Genomic DNA, 17,982 nt, shown 5'->3' on the forward strand with positions numbered 1-17,982 from the left:
AGGGCTAGATTGGAACAGAGCTAAGCAAATCTAAATAATTTTTTGAGTCAATCATTCCGTGAAAACTTATTTTGTGAACTAATATTCGAGAATATTCAAAGATTCAAAGCTTTCTGCGTTTCTTCTATAATCAAACAGCGTGGTAACGAACTGTAGTAAGGAGCGACCCGGCTCAATAGTAATCAAAACTGTTTTTTACTGTTTTAAAAAGTAGAGTTGAGAGAAAGAGTCAAACTTTAGCGTGAAGAGCGGGGCGTTGATGAGGAAGCAGCCCCTTTCATATACGAAGTAATTTCTGTTCGTTTTAAGTTTTAATGCCGCTCCTTATTTTCAGTTAATTTTTTTTTTTTTTTTATTTAATTAGTCAAAGGGATGACCTGATTCTTCACCATCTTAAAACACTGGATCAAAAGTATTCCTTTTAGTCAAGACCGTATACAGAAAGGGGGTTAACGGAGTCTGCACCCTCCCCCCCCCCCAAAAATGGTCTGACTTGTAAAAACGTAAAAAAAATGCATATAAATAAGTTTTTGATGCGGTTTTAAAGTTTTTTTTTTATTTACACCCCTCCCCGGAGAAAAATTGCAACCCCCCAAAAAAACCTGGATATGCCCTTGTCTTCAGTATACTAATCGTCCTTACCTAGACTACGTATAGTTCTACTTCTGGTCCCAGAGCATCAAGAAGGGCCCGCCAATTCTTCATCAGATTTGCTACTGTGATGATGTCCTCCCTCTGACTACGGGTCGTTATTGGTGAAACTAGGAAAGAAAAATTTTGGAAGGTATTTCGCAACAGGACGTAAGCGGAAAGTTATTCCTAGAGGGATTAGGGAGTCAGAGTTGTTGAAAATCCAGGAAGATTACAATAGTGATTATAGGACTATAAAAATAAGCTCTGCTTTTACTCAATTGGGTTTTCAATTAGTGTTATGAACACAAAGTACAGTGTTATTAAACACAAAGTACAACATTAGAACCGTCTTGACCGAAAACCCTATAAAGGAAACTTACAGTCCCTTGACTTGAATAACAAGGAAAATCCATTGGCTTATCAAGCAAGAAGATGCCGCAGTCACGATATTCTGCACCGAAAGCACTTTTTTTTCCACGCAGGTCCTGGGGCTCTGGAACATCATAAAGAGCTGTTTAACTACTAATTTAAAGGAAATCGCTGTATCTGCATGCTTTTTTAGCTTAAAAAAATTATGCTTAAAATAAAATCAATTCTTTACGAAAAACTGTATTCTCTTATAATACTATGGTGACGGAAGCTATAAAAGGTCACCAAAAGGAATAAGGCTCAATCATACGTAAGGATGGTTACTGAGCTGTCTTGCGATCCAAATTAAAAGAAAATATGCAGTAAGAGTGATCTCTAGTCCATAGTAAGTGGAATATTAAAATAAATCATCATTTGCATGATGATGACACACTCAGTTTTTGACAAGATAATATAACACAAACAACTTTTGAAAAGCTGCTTCTTTGAGATATGCTGCCATATTTGACTGACTTCGCTGCAGGATTTCCTGTGGTTCGTCCTTTAGTATTCCAACCAAAATTATCTTTGAAAAAAATATGTTTCGTCAATCAACTCCAGAGGGAAATATTTATAGTAAATTCGAATCATAATGGTTGAAAATGACAAGTCGTTTTAAAAACAAGATGAAATTTGTTCATATAATTATAGTTAAGAAAGATCTGTAGAAAATTTGGTTTTTTTGGGTATGTCCTGGGGACTCATATTTTACTATTCCAATTAAGAAAAAGACATGGGCTTCTCCTGTGTGTAATTATCTTTATAACCTAGTAAAATAAAAACACCTCCCAGAGTAATTAAATTTAAAACTATAGTAAAGAAGGAACTCTAGCTCGTAGTAACTGAAATATTAAAATGAATCATCATATGCAGGAGGATGCAACACATTTATCTTTTAAAAAGAAAATATAACCCAAGCATCTTTTAAAAAGTTGCTTCTCAGGGGCAAGGTGTCATGTTTAACTGACTTAGATACCAGATTCTCGGTGGCATACCTTTTGCTGTTCCGACTAAGAAAAAGCCATAGGCTTTTTACCGTTTGTAGTTAACTTTGAAAATTTGAAGTAGACAGCAACCTTTAAACTCAAAAACAGTTTCGATATGTAGTATTATGATGTTAGTGGTAATTAATATGAAAACATTGCTGTATCATGGATAAATATTCGTTTATTAGTAAATGGCGTCATTACAATACTGACGAATATAAATATGATGTAGTCACGTGATTTTTTTTTATCCAAAAATAAAACTCTAAGCGAGTTTTCTTGAACTCGTGACCCATCTAGATCGTTTTTTCTGGCCAGAAAATTCATTTATTGTATAGTTTGATATATTATACTTATTAGTCATTACACTTTTAAAATAAAAAAAGAAGTCTTCTTGAATGAAGTAACGAGCGCAGTTCAAACCAATAGCAAAAAGGAAAGCAATAGTTGTATCATCCACTAGATTTTTGTATCTGCTTTGAAAATAAAAAAAAAACCTTACTTCCCCTAGTCTACATCTTTAAGAATTTGTACCCCAACTAGGGTACAAGAATTTGGACCCCAGCATACGAGACAAAACAAAATTTTACAGAAATATTGAGAAAAGGACGAAAACAACAAAAATACAAACTTAGCCAAAACGCAGCTATTTTTCATTCAGTAAGCACATATAATTATAGCATATATGTACTGAATCATGACCAAAGCTAGTAAAGAGCAATCCATACTCCATAGCACTTGAAACTTAATAACGAGTTTTTCAAGATACTTTCTGGTGACGCAGATTAATATCTAAAACTATTTGGAATAATCGTTATTAGATTCTCCTGAGATATATTTGTTTCTACGAGAAGCAAGTTCCGAAAATTCCCAAAAGGAGCCTAGGACTCCTTCAATAATGACACCGACCTGAAATAAAATTACAGCCTTTAAATTATCATAAAAAAAAAACCTTGGCTAGATCTGCACTTTGAACAACAAAGAAAATCACTTTTTTTACATGAGTAGCACAGATATGCATCAGTATTGTCCGAATGTCTTATTTATATGATTTTTGTATACTATTCGTAAAGCTTGCCAGATTCCGGGGTTTGGGAACTGCCAAACCCTCCCCCCCTCTAAACACAAATAGTTTACTTTCTCAAATAACTTTTATGCATGTGCCCAAAGTTCTATTTAGACATGCGCAAAGAAGCTGTTCTAGGGTAGAGGAGGGAAATAATAATAAAACAAGCTTTATTTATTAATTTGAGCAAGAAGTACCAAATAATTTAAGACAATATATGATTCCGAGAGGGAGCGGCAATTTTTAAATGATGTCCCTGAATAACAATGGCCGCTGTAGCTACTTTAGACTCCACTTTCTGGAAGTTGAAAATTCGAAAATGTCCTTTTTCTTAACATTACTTTTAGAGATATCTGTTTTTCTCTATACTACTCTCCTTGTAGCCTACAGGGAAGTCAAGTCACGAAAATAAAAGAAGGGCAAAAATGTCGGCCCGGACCCTTCATTTTTGCAAATAAAGGATAGTAAACATAAGGTGTTCCCATGTCTTATGTCTCCAAAATGTCTTATTATATATATATTATTTTTTATATCATGCATGAAGCTTGCTAGTTTTTGGGGGTTTGAAAAACGTTCTCCTCCCTGACCCCTAAAGAACTGTACGCTTTAAAAAAAAGTGTACGCTATAAAACAAAACTGTCTGCGCTCTAACATAAAATAGGACAGTTATTTTCATAAATAAGGATTATAAACTATGGATTGCAACTAGTAGGACCCCATTATAAAAATTATGGGGTGCAACCAATATATTTTCCAGTAGGCAATGGACTGGTATGCCAAAACTTCAATTTTTTTTAAATGAGCCTCGAGTTAACTGATTTTTAAAATAATATTTCTAGACCAAGGGGAGAGTCCCCTTCACCTGAACCATTGTGTCGCACTTATGAGTGTAAGTTAAGTAGCAAACACTGAGAATTTTCTTGATTAACATAAAAAAAGGGAAGGCATAAATTTAATTATGTTTTACGGTCTAAAACATTACATTACAAAATACAAATCATCAGATCTAGATTTGGGACAGCTTTTTTTGTGTTGAGGCAGGATATTTTACATTACTTATATTACAGTAAAACATTACTCAAAGACATCCAAAGCAATAATAATAAAGACGACAAACATCACGACCTTATAATCGAAAAACAGTTTTCAATTTTATAACTCACAGCTATGTATAATTCACAACAATTTCTCTCAAAATAACTAAAAAAAGAAAAAAAATCTAATTTTATTCCGGATTTTTGAGCCCGTCTTACGCCGACTTAGGAGGTTAGTGTTAACATAATGACCAATCCAATGGTAAAGCTTCAAATTCAGCATAGGTGTCTTCAGAATATCTTCTCAAGATCTAAATTTTGAACTGTCACGTCAAATTGTGAGATTTCGAAAACTGTTTTATTAAATAATTTGTGTTTAGATGATACCCTAAAAGATTTGTTGAACTTGAGTATATTGAAAATGTAACATGACAAAACTTATCATCGGATAAGAATAAAAGAGAAAAGATCCCTGAACTGACCAGGGGCAATATTTGAACTTGTATATTTTGAAAAATTTATTTCCTTTTTAATCTACATAAAAATAAATAAAAAAGACCCTTGTCTCCTTACATTTCCATGAATTGGCGCTCCAGAAACTGATATGCACTATTCATATTTATGTGTTTTTTCATTACTTTTTTTTATCCCAGTTCGACTTTGCATAAATCACAAATTAATCAAACTACATAAGAGCCAACATCATAAGAGCTAACCCAATTCTTATGCTGTCTTGCTTAATACCCAGCACTAATTCTTGATTTTTGTAAACTCCTTTTTGAACCTTTTAAACACTTCGAAAATCATTCTTATCTAATAAAATTGAAATCCAATTCATGTTCAACTACAATTGCTGAAAATTGGGGTTTTGATTTCCTATTAGATAATCTACAGAACCATAAATTTCTCATCCAAGCTCACTAATGTAGATGCACTACTGGCAAGAGCACCCAAAAGCAGGTCATATGGTAGGATCAACCCCCCTCTCCTGAAAGACCCAAAATTATACAAAATTGCAAATTGTTGAAACATTAGGAAATAACATGGTAGTTATCCGACATATTTTTTTCCAACTTTCACCCCCTCCTCCTCGACAAAATTTGTAAGCTAGCCCCCCCTCCCAAATAAAAAATTTCTTGATTAAATTCTACACTACTTATGTACTAAAGATATATATATATATATATATATATATATATATATATATATATATATATATATATATATATATATATATATATGTGTGTGTGTGTGTGTGTGTATTCGAAAATCCACCCACTCCCCCACTAAAAGATTCCAGGTTAGCCCGGTTTCAACATTTGCTGTGACGTCTATAGTACTAACACACTAGACATTCATGTAGATACTGGTTTGGCATATACTGTTAGGTTAGTCTGTTTCGAACGAATGGACTGTAAAGTACGGACTAGCTCAGTGTAAGAAAACTGCAACAGTTTACACGGTCTTCTTTTCTCTTAGCAAAATTGCAGTAACTGAAATATTTTATGGACCTGTAAACAAATCTTACCGATTTTTTAATGTGAAACTATGTCAACTGCTCTTGGGTTCATATAATCAACTTTAGCCTTCTTTAGTTCCCGCAAATAAGTTTACTGACGTAAGTTAAATTTAGAAGAAATTCACCTTAAATTTACCATAAATTATAATAAGTTTGCCATGATTTACTATAAATTTACATAATTTTACCTACACAAGTTTCCTCTACTTTTTTGTTTTACTACTTTTTTGTTTTACTACTTTTTTGTTCGTCTCTCTATTTCCACTAAGCATAATTTTTTGGGTATTAAATAGTTTTACAAAAACTTTAGTTTTTTCTGGTACAAATGATTTATCTGATAAATGAAAAACTTACAGGGTTTGTGCGGAAAGTAATAGGACTGATTTTCTTTCGGCGCGACCTGTACATGACGTATACAAGTAATTGAACTTGATCATTTTTAGTCTTTTATGGTTAACAAATAAGCCTTAATATAAACAATAGACTAGAATCATCTAAAATTGATAGCCGCTAGGGAACTAATTTTGCGCGCATTTTGATAATTCGAAAATTTATTTCCCCCTCCCCCCACGAAGGTGTAAAAAAGTACACCTATAGGAAAAAATATTATGAAGCTTTGTAGCGTTAAGCAAACACATATTGCATACATCTTTAGCGAAACTGTATTGTTAGCCCGACTTTTCTTCCATTTCATATCATAGACATAACATTTTATAAGGATTTATATTAAATCCTACAGAGACGCATTTCAAATGTAAAAACAAAACAGTTTTGAAATTTCTGTACAACACACGCTGGATAAGGATAAATGAATAAACAAAATAGAATAAAAAATATAAACAAATACGACTAAGTAGCAAACAATGTCCGGCTCAAGGATCCCAAAATGATCCAATTGCGGACTGAGATTTCGGAAAATTTTTCTCAAAATTCAATCTACGATCAATTTCTCAAATTTTTCAAACGGAAACTGTATCCTTAAACAAAAAAGTGACTAGGTTTTCGTAAGGTGGGTCAATTAAAATGACATATCAAGACTCCTCAAATATTTGCAGAACGTTTTATTTGCCAATAGTGCATTAGAAATAGCTCCAAAGAGAAAAATTGTCCTTTTTTCCGAAAAAAGGAAAAGATTTACGCACGTGCGCTTTCTACTTGACCGGTGACAAAACCGAATTGAAAGTAGCTGAGTCGAACTTGGAAAGTCGAGTTGAACTTATCAAAAAGAAACCGAATCGAATTGTAGAAATACGCTGGTTTTTAATGTTTTACTATAATTTGAGACATTAAAACAGTAGATTGAGATGCCTCCAAACAATTTTTTTAAATATCGCTTCTTCTTCTTTAAAGTCAGTCTTAAAAGCGTTTTCAAATAAAAATATTACTGCATGTAAAAAATTTGAAGCTAATTAATAAGGCAGATTGAGATTCCTCAAGAACTTGTAATGAATTTTTTTTTTCTTATATTTGGTTAAAAATTTGTTATTCAAATCGAAATATTTTTCATCTGCACAAAATGTCAGCATCGTTGTTTTTTGCTTTCCCTTTTTTATAAGAATTCGGGACCATTTAAAAATATAGAGAATTTTTTTTTTTTCTTCATGTAAGTACAAAAAAACAGAAAAAACATGAAATCAGACTTTAAAATATTTTCAAAAACAAGACCAGTCACCATAAAAATAGTATTTGCCTTAAAAATAGCACAAATTTTCGACTAAAATAGAATTTGCTTAGCAGTATATAATTCATAGGAAAGGGTTGAAGAATTTTTCCATAGAATCCATAAAATAATTTGGCAAATTTCTAAAAATTAACTAATGGTTCATTTAAGGAACGTCAAATTTTAGAGAACATAAATACACTCATCCAGAATCCTAAATTGCGATATATAAAAAAAAACTTACAAAGAAACGTTCAATTGTCCAAAACAAAAACGTGAATTTTAGAATTTGCAAGCGTATCGTAAATAAGACTTGTGTTCGAAAATGGCTGACATTTTTAAACTAGACATTCATGTTTTTATTTTATTCTTTTCCAACTTTTTCATTCATAGAATCTTACGAACAAACACATTTTAGATAAAAAAAAAACAGCTATAGGTACATTTGGATTACTAATACGACGCCAAAAATAATAAAAATAGTACCAAATTAAATCTGATAAACTTCGCAAAAAAAAATTGTTAACCCTGTTTTATTAATTTGATTAACTAAAAAGACTTTGAATGTTTTTTCAACCTTCAAGACTTTTACAAATCAATACAATTAAATGGGAAGATTGGATAAATTTTACGATGGATATAATATGGCCTGAATTAATTCCCTTATCTTAAATTAACACTTATTTAAGGCGTTCCTGTCGTTTCTCAAAAAGTAACAGAGGCTCACGCCCTCTCTCTTCTCTTATATAGCACTTCTGCTTTCATTAAAAGAAAGCCTTGTATGTTCAACCTGAATTTAAGGTGGGACTTTCAAATTTAAAGCAAATTTATATACAAAGAAAATTTGAACCAAATAAAGCCTAAACATAAGGATTAAAACTATGAAGATTCTCGTGAGCCATTACTGGCACATAGGGCGTCGAATTGAAGTATTAATTACCCGGTCTTTTTTTACAGAAACAAGTAGCAAGCTTGGCGCCCAACTTTGATACCGCGGGGTCAAACCCCGGTCTCCGTATTGATAGCTTTAATTATCCTCGGTTTAATGATATAACTGACTTAATAATATAGATTTAAATATAGATTTTTATTATCCTCCTGAGCCATTGCTGGTGCCAAGGGCGTTAAATCAAAGCTTCAGTTGCTGGGTCTTTTTTATAGAAACATGTAGCAAGCTTGGCGCTCAACTTTGATACCGCGGGGATCAAACCCCTGGCCCCGTATTGCTAAGCATATAGCCTAAATAAATAAAGTTGAATGAAGCCTTGTATGCCTAACATGGGATTTTTATATATTCACAAATTTCAGTATAAAGCATTTGTTTTTATTTGTATGCTTTTATGCCTTCAAATATTATTTGAGAATTTTAACACAGTTTTTGTACTCTTCTGTGAATCTATAATTTTATATTACATATAAAGCCTATATTAGATATAAAACAAATTTACATGCAAAGCAGATCTGAATTAAATAAAGCCTTAAATAAGGACTAGAAATAAAGCTTAAATAAATAAAGTAAAATAAAGTCTTGTATGCCTAATATGGATTTTTATATGTTCACAAATTTGAATATAAAGCAATTTTTTTAATTTCTACGGTTTTCTGGCTGACAAATATTATTTGAGAGTTTTGACACAATTTTTTCTCTCCTGTCAATCTATCATTTTTGTATTATACGTAAAGCAAATATTAAATATAAAGCGAATTTATATGCAAAGCAGATTTGAATTACAAGAAGCCTTAGATAAGGACTAAAAATAAAGCCTAAATAAATAAAGTAAAATAAAACCTTGTATGCCTAATATGGGATTTTTATATATTCACAAATTTCAGTATAAAGCATTTGTTTTTATTTGTATGCTTTTATGCCTTACAAATATTATTTGAGAATTTTAACACAGTTTTTGTACTCTTCTGTGAATCTATAATTTTATATTACATATAAAGCCTATATTAGATATAAAACAAATTTACATGCAAAGCAGATCTGAATTAAATAAAGCCTTAAATAAGGACTAGAAATAAAGCTTAAATAAATAAAGTAAAATAAAGTCTTGTATGCCTAATATGGATTTTTATATGTTCACAAATTTGAATATAAAGCAATTTTTTTAATTTCTACGGTTTTCTGGCTGACAAATATTATTTGAGAGTTTTGACACAATTTTTTCTCTCCTGTCAATCTATCATTTTTGTATTATACGTAAAGCAAATATTAAATATAAAGCGAATTTATATGCAAAGCAGATTTGAATTACAAGAAGCCTTAGATAAGGACTAAAAATAAAGCCTAAATAAATAAAGTAAAATAAAACCTTGTATGCCTAATATGGGATTTTTATATATTCACAAATTTCAGTATAAAGCATTTGTTTTTATTTGTATGCTTTTATGCCTTACAAATATTATTTGAGAATTTTAACACAGTTTTTGTACTCTTCTGTGAATCTATAATTTTATATTACATATAAAGCCTATATTAGATATAAAACAAATTTACATGCAAAGCAGATCTGAATTAAATAAAGCCTTAAATAAGGACTAGAAATAAAGCTTAAATAAATAAAGTAAAATAAAGTCTTGTATGCCTAATATGGATTTTTATATGTTCACAAATTTGAATATAAAGCAATTTTTTTAATTTCTACGGTTTTCTGGCTGACAAATATTATTTGAGAGTTTTGACACAATTTTTTCTCTCCTGTCAATCTATCATTTTTGTATTATACGTAAAGCAAATATTAAATATAAAGCGAATTTATATGCAAAGCAGATTTGAATTACAAGAAGCTTTAGATAAGGACTAAAAATAAAGCCTAAATAAATAAAGTAAAATAAAACCTTGTATGCCTAATATGGATTTTTATATATTCACAAATTTGAATATAAAGCAGTTTTTTTTTAATTTCTATGGTTTTCTGGCTGACAAATATTATTTGAGGATTTTGACACAATTTTTTACTCCCCTGTCAATTTATCATTTTTATATTATACGGAAAGCAAATATTAAATATAAAGCAAATTTATATGCAAAGCAGATTTGAATTAAATAAAGCCCTTAACAAGAACTAAAAATAAAGCCTAAACAAATAAAGTAAAATAAAACCTTGTGTGCCTAATATGGATTTTTATGTATTCACGAATTTGAATATTAAGCAATTTTTTTTAATTTCTATGTTTTTTGGCTGACAAATATTATTTGAGAATTTTGACACAATTTTTACTTTTCTTTGAATCTATAATTTTTATATTACATATAAAGCAAATATTAAGTATAAAGAAAATTTAAATGCAAAGCAAATTGAATTAAATAAAGCTTTAAATAAGGACTAAGCATAAAGCCTAAATAAATAAGTAAAATGAAGCCTTGTATGCCTAATATGGATTTTTATATATTCACAAATTTGAATATAAAGCAACTTCTTTGATTTCTATGATTTTATGGCTTACAAATATTATTTGAGAATTTTGACACAATTTCTTACTCTCCTGTGAATCTACAATTTTTATATTACATATAAAGCAAATATTAAGTATAAACCAAATTTATATGCAAAGCAAATTTGAATTCAATAAAGCTTTAAATAAGTACTAAACATAACGCCTAAATAAACAAAGTAAAATGAAGCCTTGTATGCCTAATATCGATTTTTATATATTCACAAATTTGAATATAAAGCAATTTCTTTGATTTCTATGATTTTATGGCTTACAAATAATATTTGAGAATTTTGAAACTATTTTTTACTCTCCTGTGAATCTATAATTTTCCCACATGCGTGAACTAGAGGACAACAAGATGAAATGAGCTTAAAATAAAAATTATAAATAAATAAAGTAGAAATTATTTTACAAAAGTAAAAAAATAGTAAAACAGAAAAGTAAAGATAAACAAATGGTTACAATAAAGAAAGTTATAATTAAATAAAGGTGACATAAAAGTTAAAAACAGAAGTAAAATACGAAGTCTTTTGAGTAATTGAATTACGATACGCTTGAAAAGGAAGAAGAAAAATATAGCTGGGGGAAACTTAGTATAAAAAAGGCGCTTGAAGATGTCTATATTCTGAGGTATGGTACACTTTTTTATGACATCAGAAAACGAGATAAATTAGCTGCGAGCAAGAAGCCTTTAAATCACAAGAGGAACAAATATATATTGAACTCGTCCAATTGGACTTCTGTCAAAAACACGCATATGCTTTATGCAGGGGAAGTTAAATCAAATTTTTGACAGCAAAGACTATTGAATACAGAACACTAATGGTTTGAAAGACTTGAGACGCAGATTGCCGACTTCTTGAACGCAGCTCGTCAATTAATAAAAAACACATGGACTGTTTTGTGGGTTCTCCTCTCCGTTTTCAACAGCTTGTGAATAAGCTTCAGTCATAGATCGTTCCCTTCTTCGATGCTTGAGGACGCAAGTAATTGGTTTTGGATCCAGATCGACAACTGAGATCTGACATCGATATAATCTATCTTCCAGGTCTTGAATGACTAGATCTTCGATTCCATCACTGAAAAAGGGAACGTATCAACTTCTCCGCACAAAATTAAATCACAATTTTTAGTGAGAACCATGTTCTTCAACATGGAGAGAAGTGAGCGTAGCAGGGGCCTATTAGAATTATGTTGTATTGGGGTGTAACCAAACCCTGTGAGCAGTCTTTGAATAGCCTTGGGCATGGGGTAATACATGTTTCATAAAAGATCTAAGGCCAAACTGGCCAGCCATGACAAAAGCAAAGACAAATGTGGTATTCTGCGGTACTCAATCACAGTAGCAGCAATTGTGTTTATAGATATTGGTTGTTTTATTTTTTGGTTTTAGATTGTATTTAATTTAGTTTCGATTTATCTTTGTTTCTTAGCATTAAAGACGTCTTGCTTTATAGAGGCCAAATATCCGCGTCATTTTAGTTTTCATTCTAGTGGCCTTAGGTTCTTCAAGACACTGCTCCGGAAATGTTTATACAACTTAGGATATGAGGTACAATTGCCTCTTCCGCTGTTAAATCTAAGTTGTTTTTATGGCACTTGGTATTAACCAAGTAACATATAGCAATCGCAAATTCTGTCGGTCTGTCGGTCTGTCTGTCTGTCTGTCGGTCCCGGTTTTGCTACTTTAGGCACTTCCAGGTAAGCTAGGACGATGAAATTTGGCAAGCGTATCAGGGACCGGACTTTCTGAAAAACTGGACTTTCTGGAATTCTGAAAAATTAGAAAAAATGAGGTATTTTTAACTTACGAACGGGTGTTTAGAAGGATATCGTGTCTTAGAGCTCTTATTTTAGATCCCGACCGGATCTGGTGACATTGGGGGCGATTTGGAAGGGGGAAACCTAAAACTTGGAAAACACTTAGAGTGGAGGGATCGGGATGAAACTTGGTGGGAAAAATAAACAAAAGTCATAGATACATGATTTACATAAACGGAACGGCTCCGCTCTCTGTGGGGCAGTTGGGGGGGGGGGGGTTACTCCTGAAAAATTAGGGAAAATGAGGTATTTTTAACTTACGAACGGGTGATCAGATCTCAATGAAATTTGATATTTAGAAGGATATCGTGTCTCAGAGCTCTTATTCTAAATCCCGACTCGATCTGGTGACATTGGGGGGGAGTTGGGAGGGGGAAACCTAAAACTTGGAAAACACTTAGATTGGAGGGATCGGGATGAAACTTGGTGGGAAAAATAAGCACAAGTCCTAGATACATGATTGACATAACCGGAACGGCTCCGCTCTTTTTGGGGTAGTTGGGGGATGGGTTAATTCTGAAAAATTAGAAAAAATGAGGTATTTTTAACTTACGAACGGGTGATCGGATTTCAATGAAATTTGATATTTAGAAGGATATCGTGTCTCAAAGCTCTTATTTTAAATCCTGACCGGATCTGGTTACATTGGGGGAAGTTTGGGGTGGGGGAACCTAAAATCATGGAAAACGCTTCGATTGGAGGGATCGGGATGAAACTTGGTGGGAAAAATAAGCAGAAGTCTTACATACATGATTTACATAATTGGAACGGATCCGCTCTATTGGGGAGGGGGGGTTAATTCTGAAAAATAAGAAAAAATTATCTATTTTTAACTTACGAAGGAGTGATCGGATCTTCATGAAACTTCATATTTAGAAGGATCTCGTAACTCAGATCTCTTATTTTAAATCTCAACCGGATCAAGCGTAATTGGGGGGGGGGCAGTTGAGGGGGACCGGAAATCTTAGAAAATACTTAAAGCGGTGAGATCAGGATGAAACTGGATGGGAAGAGTAGAAACCTGTCTAAGATACGTGACTAACATAACCGGACCGGATCTGCTCTCTTTGGTGGAATTGGGGGGGGGGGTAATTTTAAAAATTGAGGTATTCGTAACTTACGAAAGGGTGACCAGATCTTAATGAAATTTGATATTTAGAAGGATTTTGTACTTTGAAGTTCTAATTTTAAATTCCGACCAGATCCTGTGACATTGGGGGGAGTTGGAGGGGGAAACCGGAATTCTTGGAAAACGTGAAAATTGGGGTATTTTTATCTTACGAATAATTGGTCGGATCTTAATGAAATTTGATTTTCAGAAGGAATTCATGTCTCAGAGCTCTTATTTCAAATCCCGACCAGATCTTTTGACATTGGGGGGAGTTGGAGGGGGAAATCTTGGAAAAACACTTGTAGTGGAGGAATCGGGATGAACAGAAATCGTACTGGATTCACTCTCTTTGGAGGAGTTGGGGGGAGGGGTTCAGTGATTTGGCGATTTTGGTGCTTCTGGACGTGCTAGGACGATGAAAATTGGTAGGCGTGTCAGGGAGCTGCACAATTTGACTTGATAAAGTCGGTTTCCCAGATTCGACCATCTGGGGGGCTAAAGAGATAGGAAAAATTTGAAAAAATTAGGTATTTATAACTTACGAGTGGGTGATCGGATCTTAATGAATTTTGATATTTAGAAGGACATCGTGACTCAGAGCTCTTATTTTAAATCCTGACCGGCATTAAGCCTCTTATTTTCCTTTTTAAATCAATCTATTGATTCATAGAATTTTGTTAGAGCTCATACCATGTGATCTCTTGGCTCTTAAGTAAAACAGCTCAAAATAGGGATGATACCTTTTTATTGACAGTGAAATATAAAATTATTTAACTGGATATTTCGAACACATATACAGTGTTCATCATCAGCAGTAAAACTCAAAAACGAAGACCACACTGCCTTTCCATGACGAAAGTAAAACAGTTCAAAATAGGGATGATACCTTTTTATTGACAGTGAAATATAAAATTATTCAACTGGATATTTCGAACACATATACAGTGTTCATCATCAGCAGCAAAACTGTCAGAGGATTGCAGCCGTCCAACATCAGGCTGTTTGAGCCTTCCCCCGGGCGGTTGTGTGCATTTATAGTTTTTGTAATTTAGTAGTTAATAAAGAGAGTTCATTCGTAAATAATCAAAACGTGATGTTTTTTTTTACTGTTTTCTAGATCATCTGATAGAAGGACCTTACCTTTAATATTTGCCTCCCCCTCCACCTAGATACACTGAAAGCGATCTTAGCTCCAATCTACCATGTTTTATTTAAACTTTACGCACCGAGGACTTTCTATATTTACTCGCATCATTGTTCTTAAGTAATTAAAGTTGAGTTCCTTGGGAGAATTTTATTGAGCGTCTTTTCATCCAAGATCGTTGATACTATTTCTAAGAGGTTATAGATTTCCAATAGTCCTCTATCTGCGTAATTCTAAGGATTCTCTCGCTGCATCAAATAGGGGATTTCGAAAGAGATAAAACTAGATTTCCCAGCATTATTGCTTGCTAATAAAAACTAAAATACAATAGTCTTAGGTTAAATACATGAGAACTTACTATTGGTTAGTCACTCTCTCCTAAAAACCAACCTTCGAAATAGACTGAAGCGTAAAATTTTTTGGTTTTATTTTATGATGGTATTATACTTTTAATAAATATATTTGTAAGTAGCATATATTTCTTCATAGCTCAAAAACATCGGAGCACTGGACAGGTTAGGCAAATAAAGCAAATAAAATATAATAAAATAACCAACAAATATTAAACGAGATGACATCATGAATGAAACTCTGAGTTTGGGCTAATGGTAGCAAGGCCTTTAAAAAGGTGAGATGACCTTGGTTTTCAAAATCAAATGCCATCGAAACAAGAGAATCTGGATTTTAAGCTTCCAACATGCACGTACAATAAGTAGAAATGTAAACTAAGGGATGTGATGGACCCCCCCCCATGGAACTGGAACTGAAACCCTTACAACGCGCTATGCGTTTGAAACGATCCTAGAGAGCCCGTAAATGTTGACTTTTTGTATACTGAAATAGGGTTAAACACAATTTGCCGAGTCTCCATCTCCATTAACAAAGTAACATTTTGCCTACGGAAATAAGAGAAATTTTCTTCTTAAAAAAAATCAATAAAATTATATTGAGCCCTTGCAATACTCAGATCATTAGCCAAAAAATTTGGTTTAGAGAGGACAAATAGCAGTTCAGGAAGGGACTGATTTAGTGGCAGCAACATAATGGCGGGGAATTTCTTAAAGAAAAAAAGCGACAACGCTCCCCAAAATATGGATAAACTCAGACAACACCTGGTCCAAAATGTGACCATGCTCCTGATGGTAGCGGGTTTTACCATGAGCAGGACCGTTCAAAAAGGGGGACGACCAGGAAAAGCTGCCCTGGACACTTTCGCTAGGAGGCGAATGGGGGTAAACCGCAGTTGGGGCTTTTTATTTATGTTTGATTCGAGAGGGGCGAGGGTCGCGTCAATATTTTTCCTTCAAGCGCCCCATGCCCTCGGAACGGCCCTAACCACGAGCAGTGATGGAGCTTAGTTTGGCCAATTTAAAATCTCAGAATACCAAACCCAATTATCTGCTTTAAGTAATAATAAAAACTGCTCAGAAGCCACAATGACTAAATCCAAACGTCTTGACTGACTTTTAGCTTTTTTAATTTGTGAAGGATATTCCTTAGAAACAAGGAGTAATAGCAAAAAAGATAAAATATTTAGGCCATAGAATAATTAGACCATCGAAGCAAGTTTCATTAAGTACGTATTGAAATAGAAGCTTAAATACACGCTATTCTTCTTACTGAAATACATAAAAAATTGCTAAAAATCCTAAGAATTTTTTGGTACATTAATATAAAATATTAGTCAGTGACGACAATTCACGAAATTTTCAGGAGGGGAAAGTTTTTCAAAAGAAACATTTTTACTCGTTTTTTATCAATTAAGGGGCAATTTTGCTTTTTTTCGATTTTTCAACGAGAATACAAAAAAAGGTAGTTTTTAACGAGAATATAAAGAAAGGTAGATAACTTCGAAGACCACACTGCCTTTCCATGACGAAAGTAAAACAGTTCAAAATAGGGATGATACCTTTTTATTGACAGTGAAATATAAAATTATTTAACTGGATATTTCGAACACATATACAGTGTTCATCATCAGCAGTAAAACTAAAAAACTAAAAAAACTAGTTTTAGTTTTACTGCTGATGATGAACACTGTATATGTGTTCGAAATATCCAGTTAAATAATTTTATATTTCACTGTCAATAAAAAGGTATCATCCCTATTTTGAACTGTTTTACTTTCGATAAAGAAAGGTGTTTTTCAAAATCGAAGGGGGGATCTGGACACCACTTGACACCACTGACAGTAATGTATATTGTTTTGAATTTTCTCTATTTTTGTTTATTGGACTTAGTCGAATCGATTTCTGAATAATTCATATAATGCAACTGTGTCGGCAATATGCTCCTATAAACCTCCACCCACAGTTACTAAACCTGCACATGCTTCCTCTTTTAACACAAAAAAGAGCAAAAAATACATCGTATGGGGCCTAATTTATTTTTATCATAGCTTAGATTACCCACGGAGAAGGTAAGATTTGATTTTGAACAAAACTTTTTTGATTGATTTGAAACACAAATCGCTGAAGGTGAATTTCCTTTAATTAAAATCGTATACACCATCCAAATAAAGTTACCTAAAGAGGCTATAAGGCTCATAACCCGGTTTCAAAAGTTAGCTATTAGTCTGTTATCTTTTTTTAAATTACCTTCAAATGAAGTGAGTACCGTTCGAAAATGTAATTGAATGTAAAATACAAACAACTACTTCATTTTTCTTTTTTATGGGTTTTCATCTGCCTGCAGATCGGTGACACATATAATTGACACAATTTGCAACGGATCAATGGACTAGATTTAAAACAAACTTAAATTCAATGGCAAAGTAAACGATTTAGAATATATCAGCTGATTTCTTTTATGCAAAATATACTGATTTCTTAATATCGATTACTGCTCAGAAAGGAAAGGAGGCTTCCATTCCCTGTGTCGAGTACATTTCCCTAAAATTTTATGAACCTTACAAATCCGGCCTTCTCTGGTTAGCCTCCTCAAATGTCTCACTTCCTCGTCCATCTGTTCCCTCGGAGAAGGTAACGATAAAGTTTCATACCCGTTATAACAGACCTCCGTAATAATTAAAATTAAAAAAAGGAAAAAACATGTTTCCCGAAAAATTAATAATATTACGATTGCTTATGTTTCAGTTGTAAATTGTCTGAACCGGATCATTTGAATAAGTCGGCTTTATTTTATAGCTTGTGATACTGA

General features: G+C 32.8%; 1 protein-coding gene across 1 annotated transcript in view; it reads right to left on the reverse strand.

Moving 5' to 3' along the window:
* Window positions 1-7,314: 7,314 nt before the first annotated feature.
* Window positions 7,315-17,982, reverse strand: part of LOC136027503 (inositol-pentakisphosphate 2-kinase-like) — a 193,743-nt gene continuing 183,075 nt past the window's right edge. Inside the window, exon 9 of the mRNA XM_065704815.1 lies at window positions 7,315-11,826. Within this exon, the coding sequence (XP_065560887.1) occupies window positions 11,625-11,826 (202 nt within the window). The 3' untranslated portion in view covers window positions 7,315-11,624. The remainder of the gene's footprint in view (window positions 11,827-17,982) is intronic.

The sequence above is a fragment of the Artemia franciscana genome, chromosome 5, assembly GCF_032884065.1.
Source record: "Artemia franciscana chromosome 5, ASM3288406v1, whole genome shotgun sequence".
Taxonomy (NCBI): domain Eukaryota; kingdom Metazoa; phylum Arthropoda; class Branchiopoda; order Anostraca; family Artemiidae; genus Artemia; species Artemia franciscana.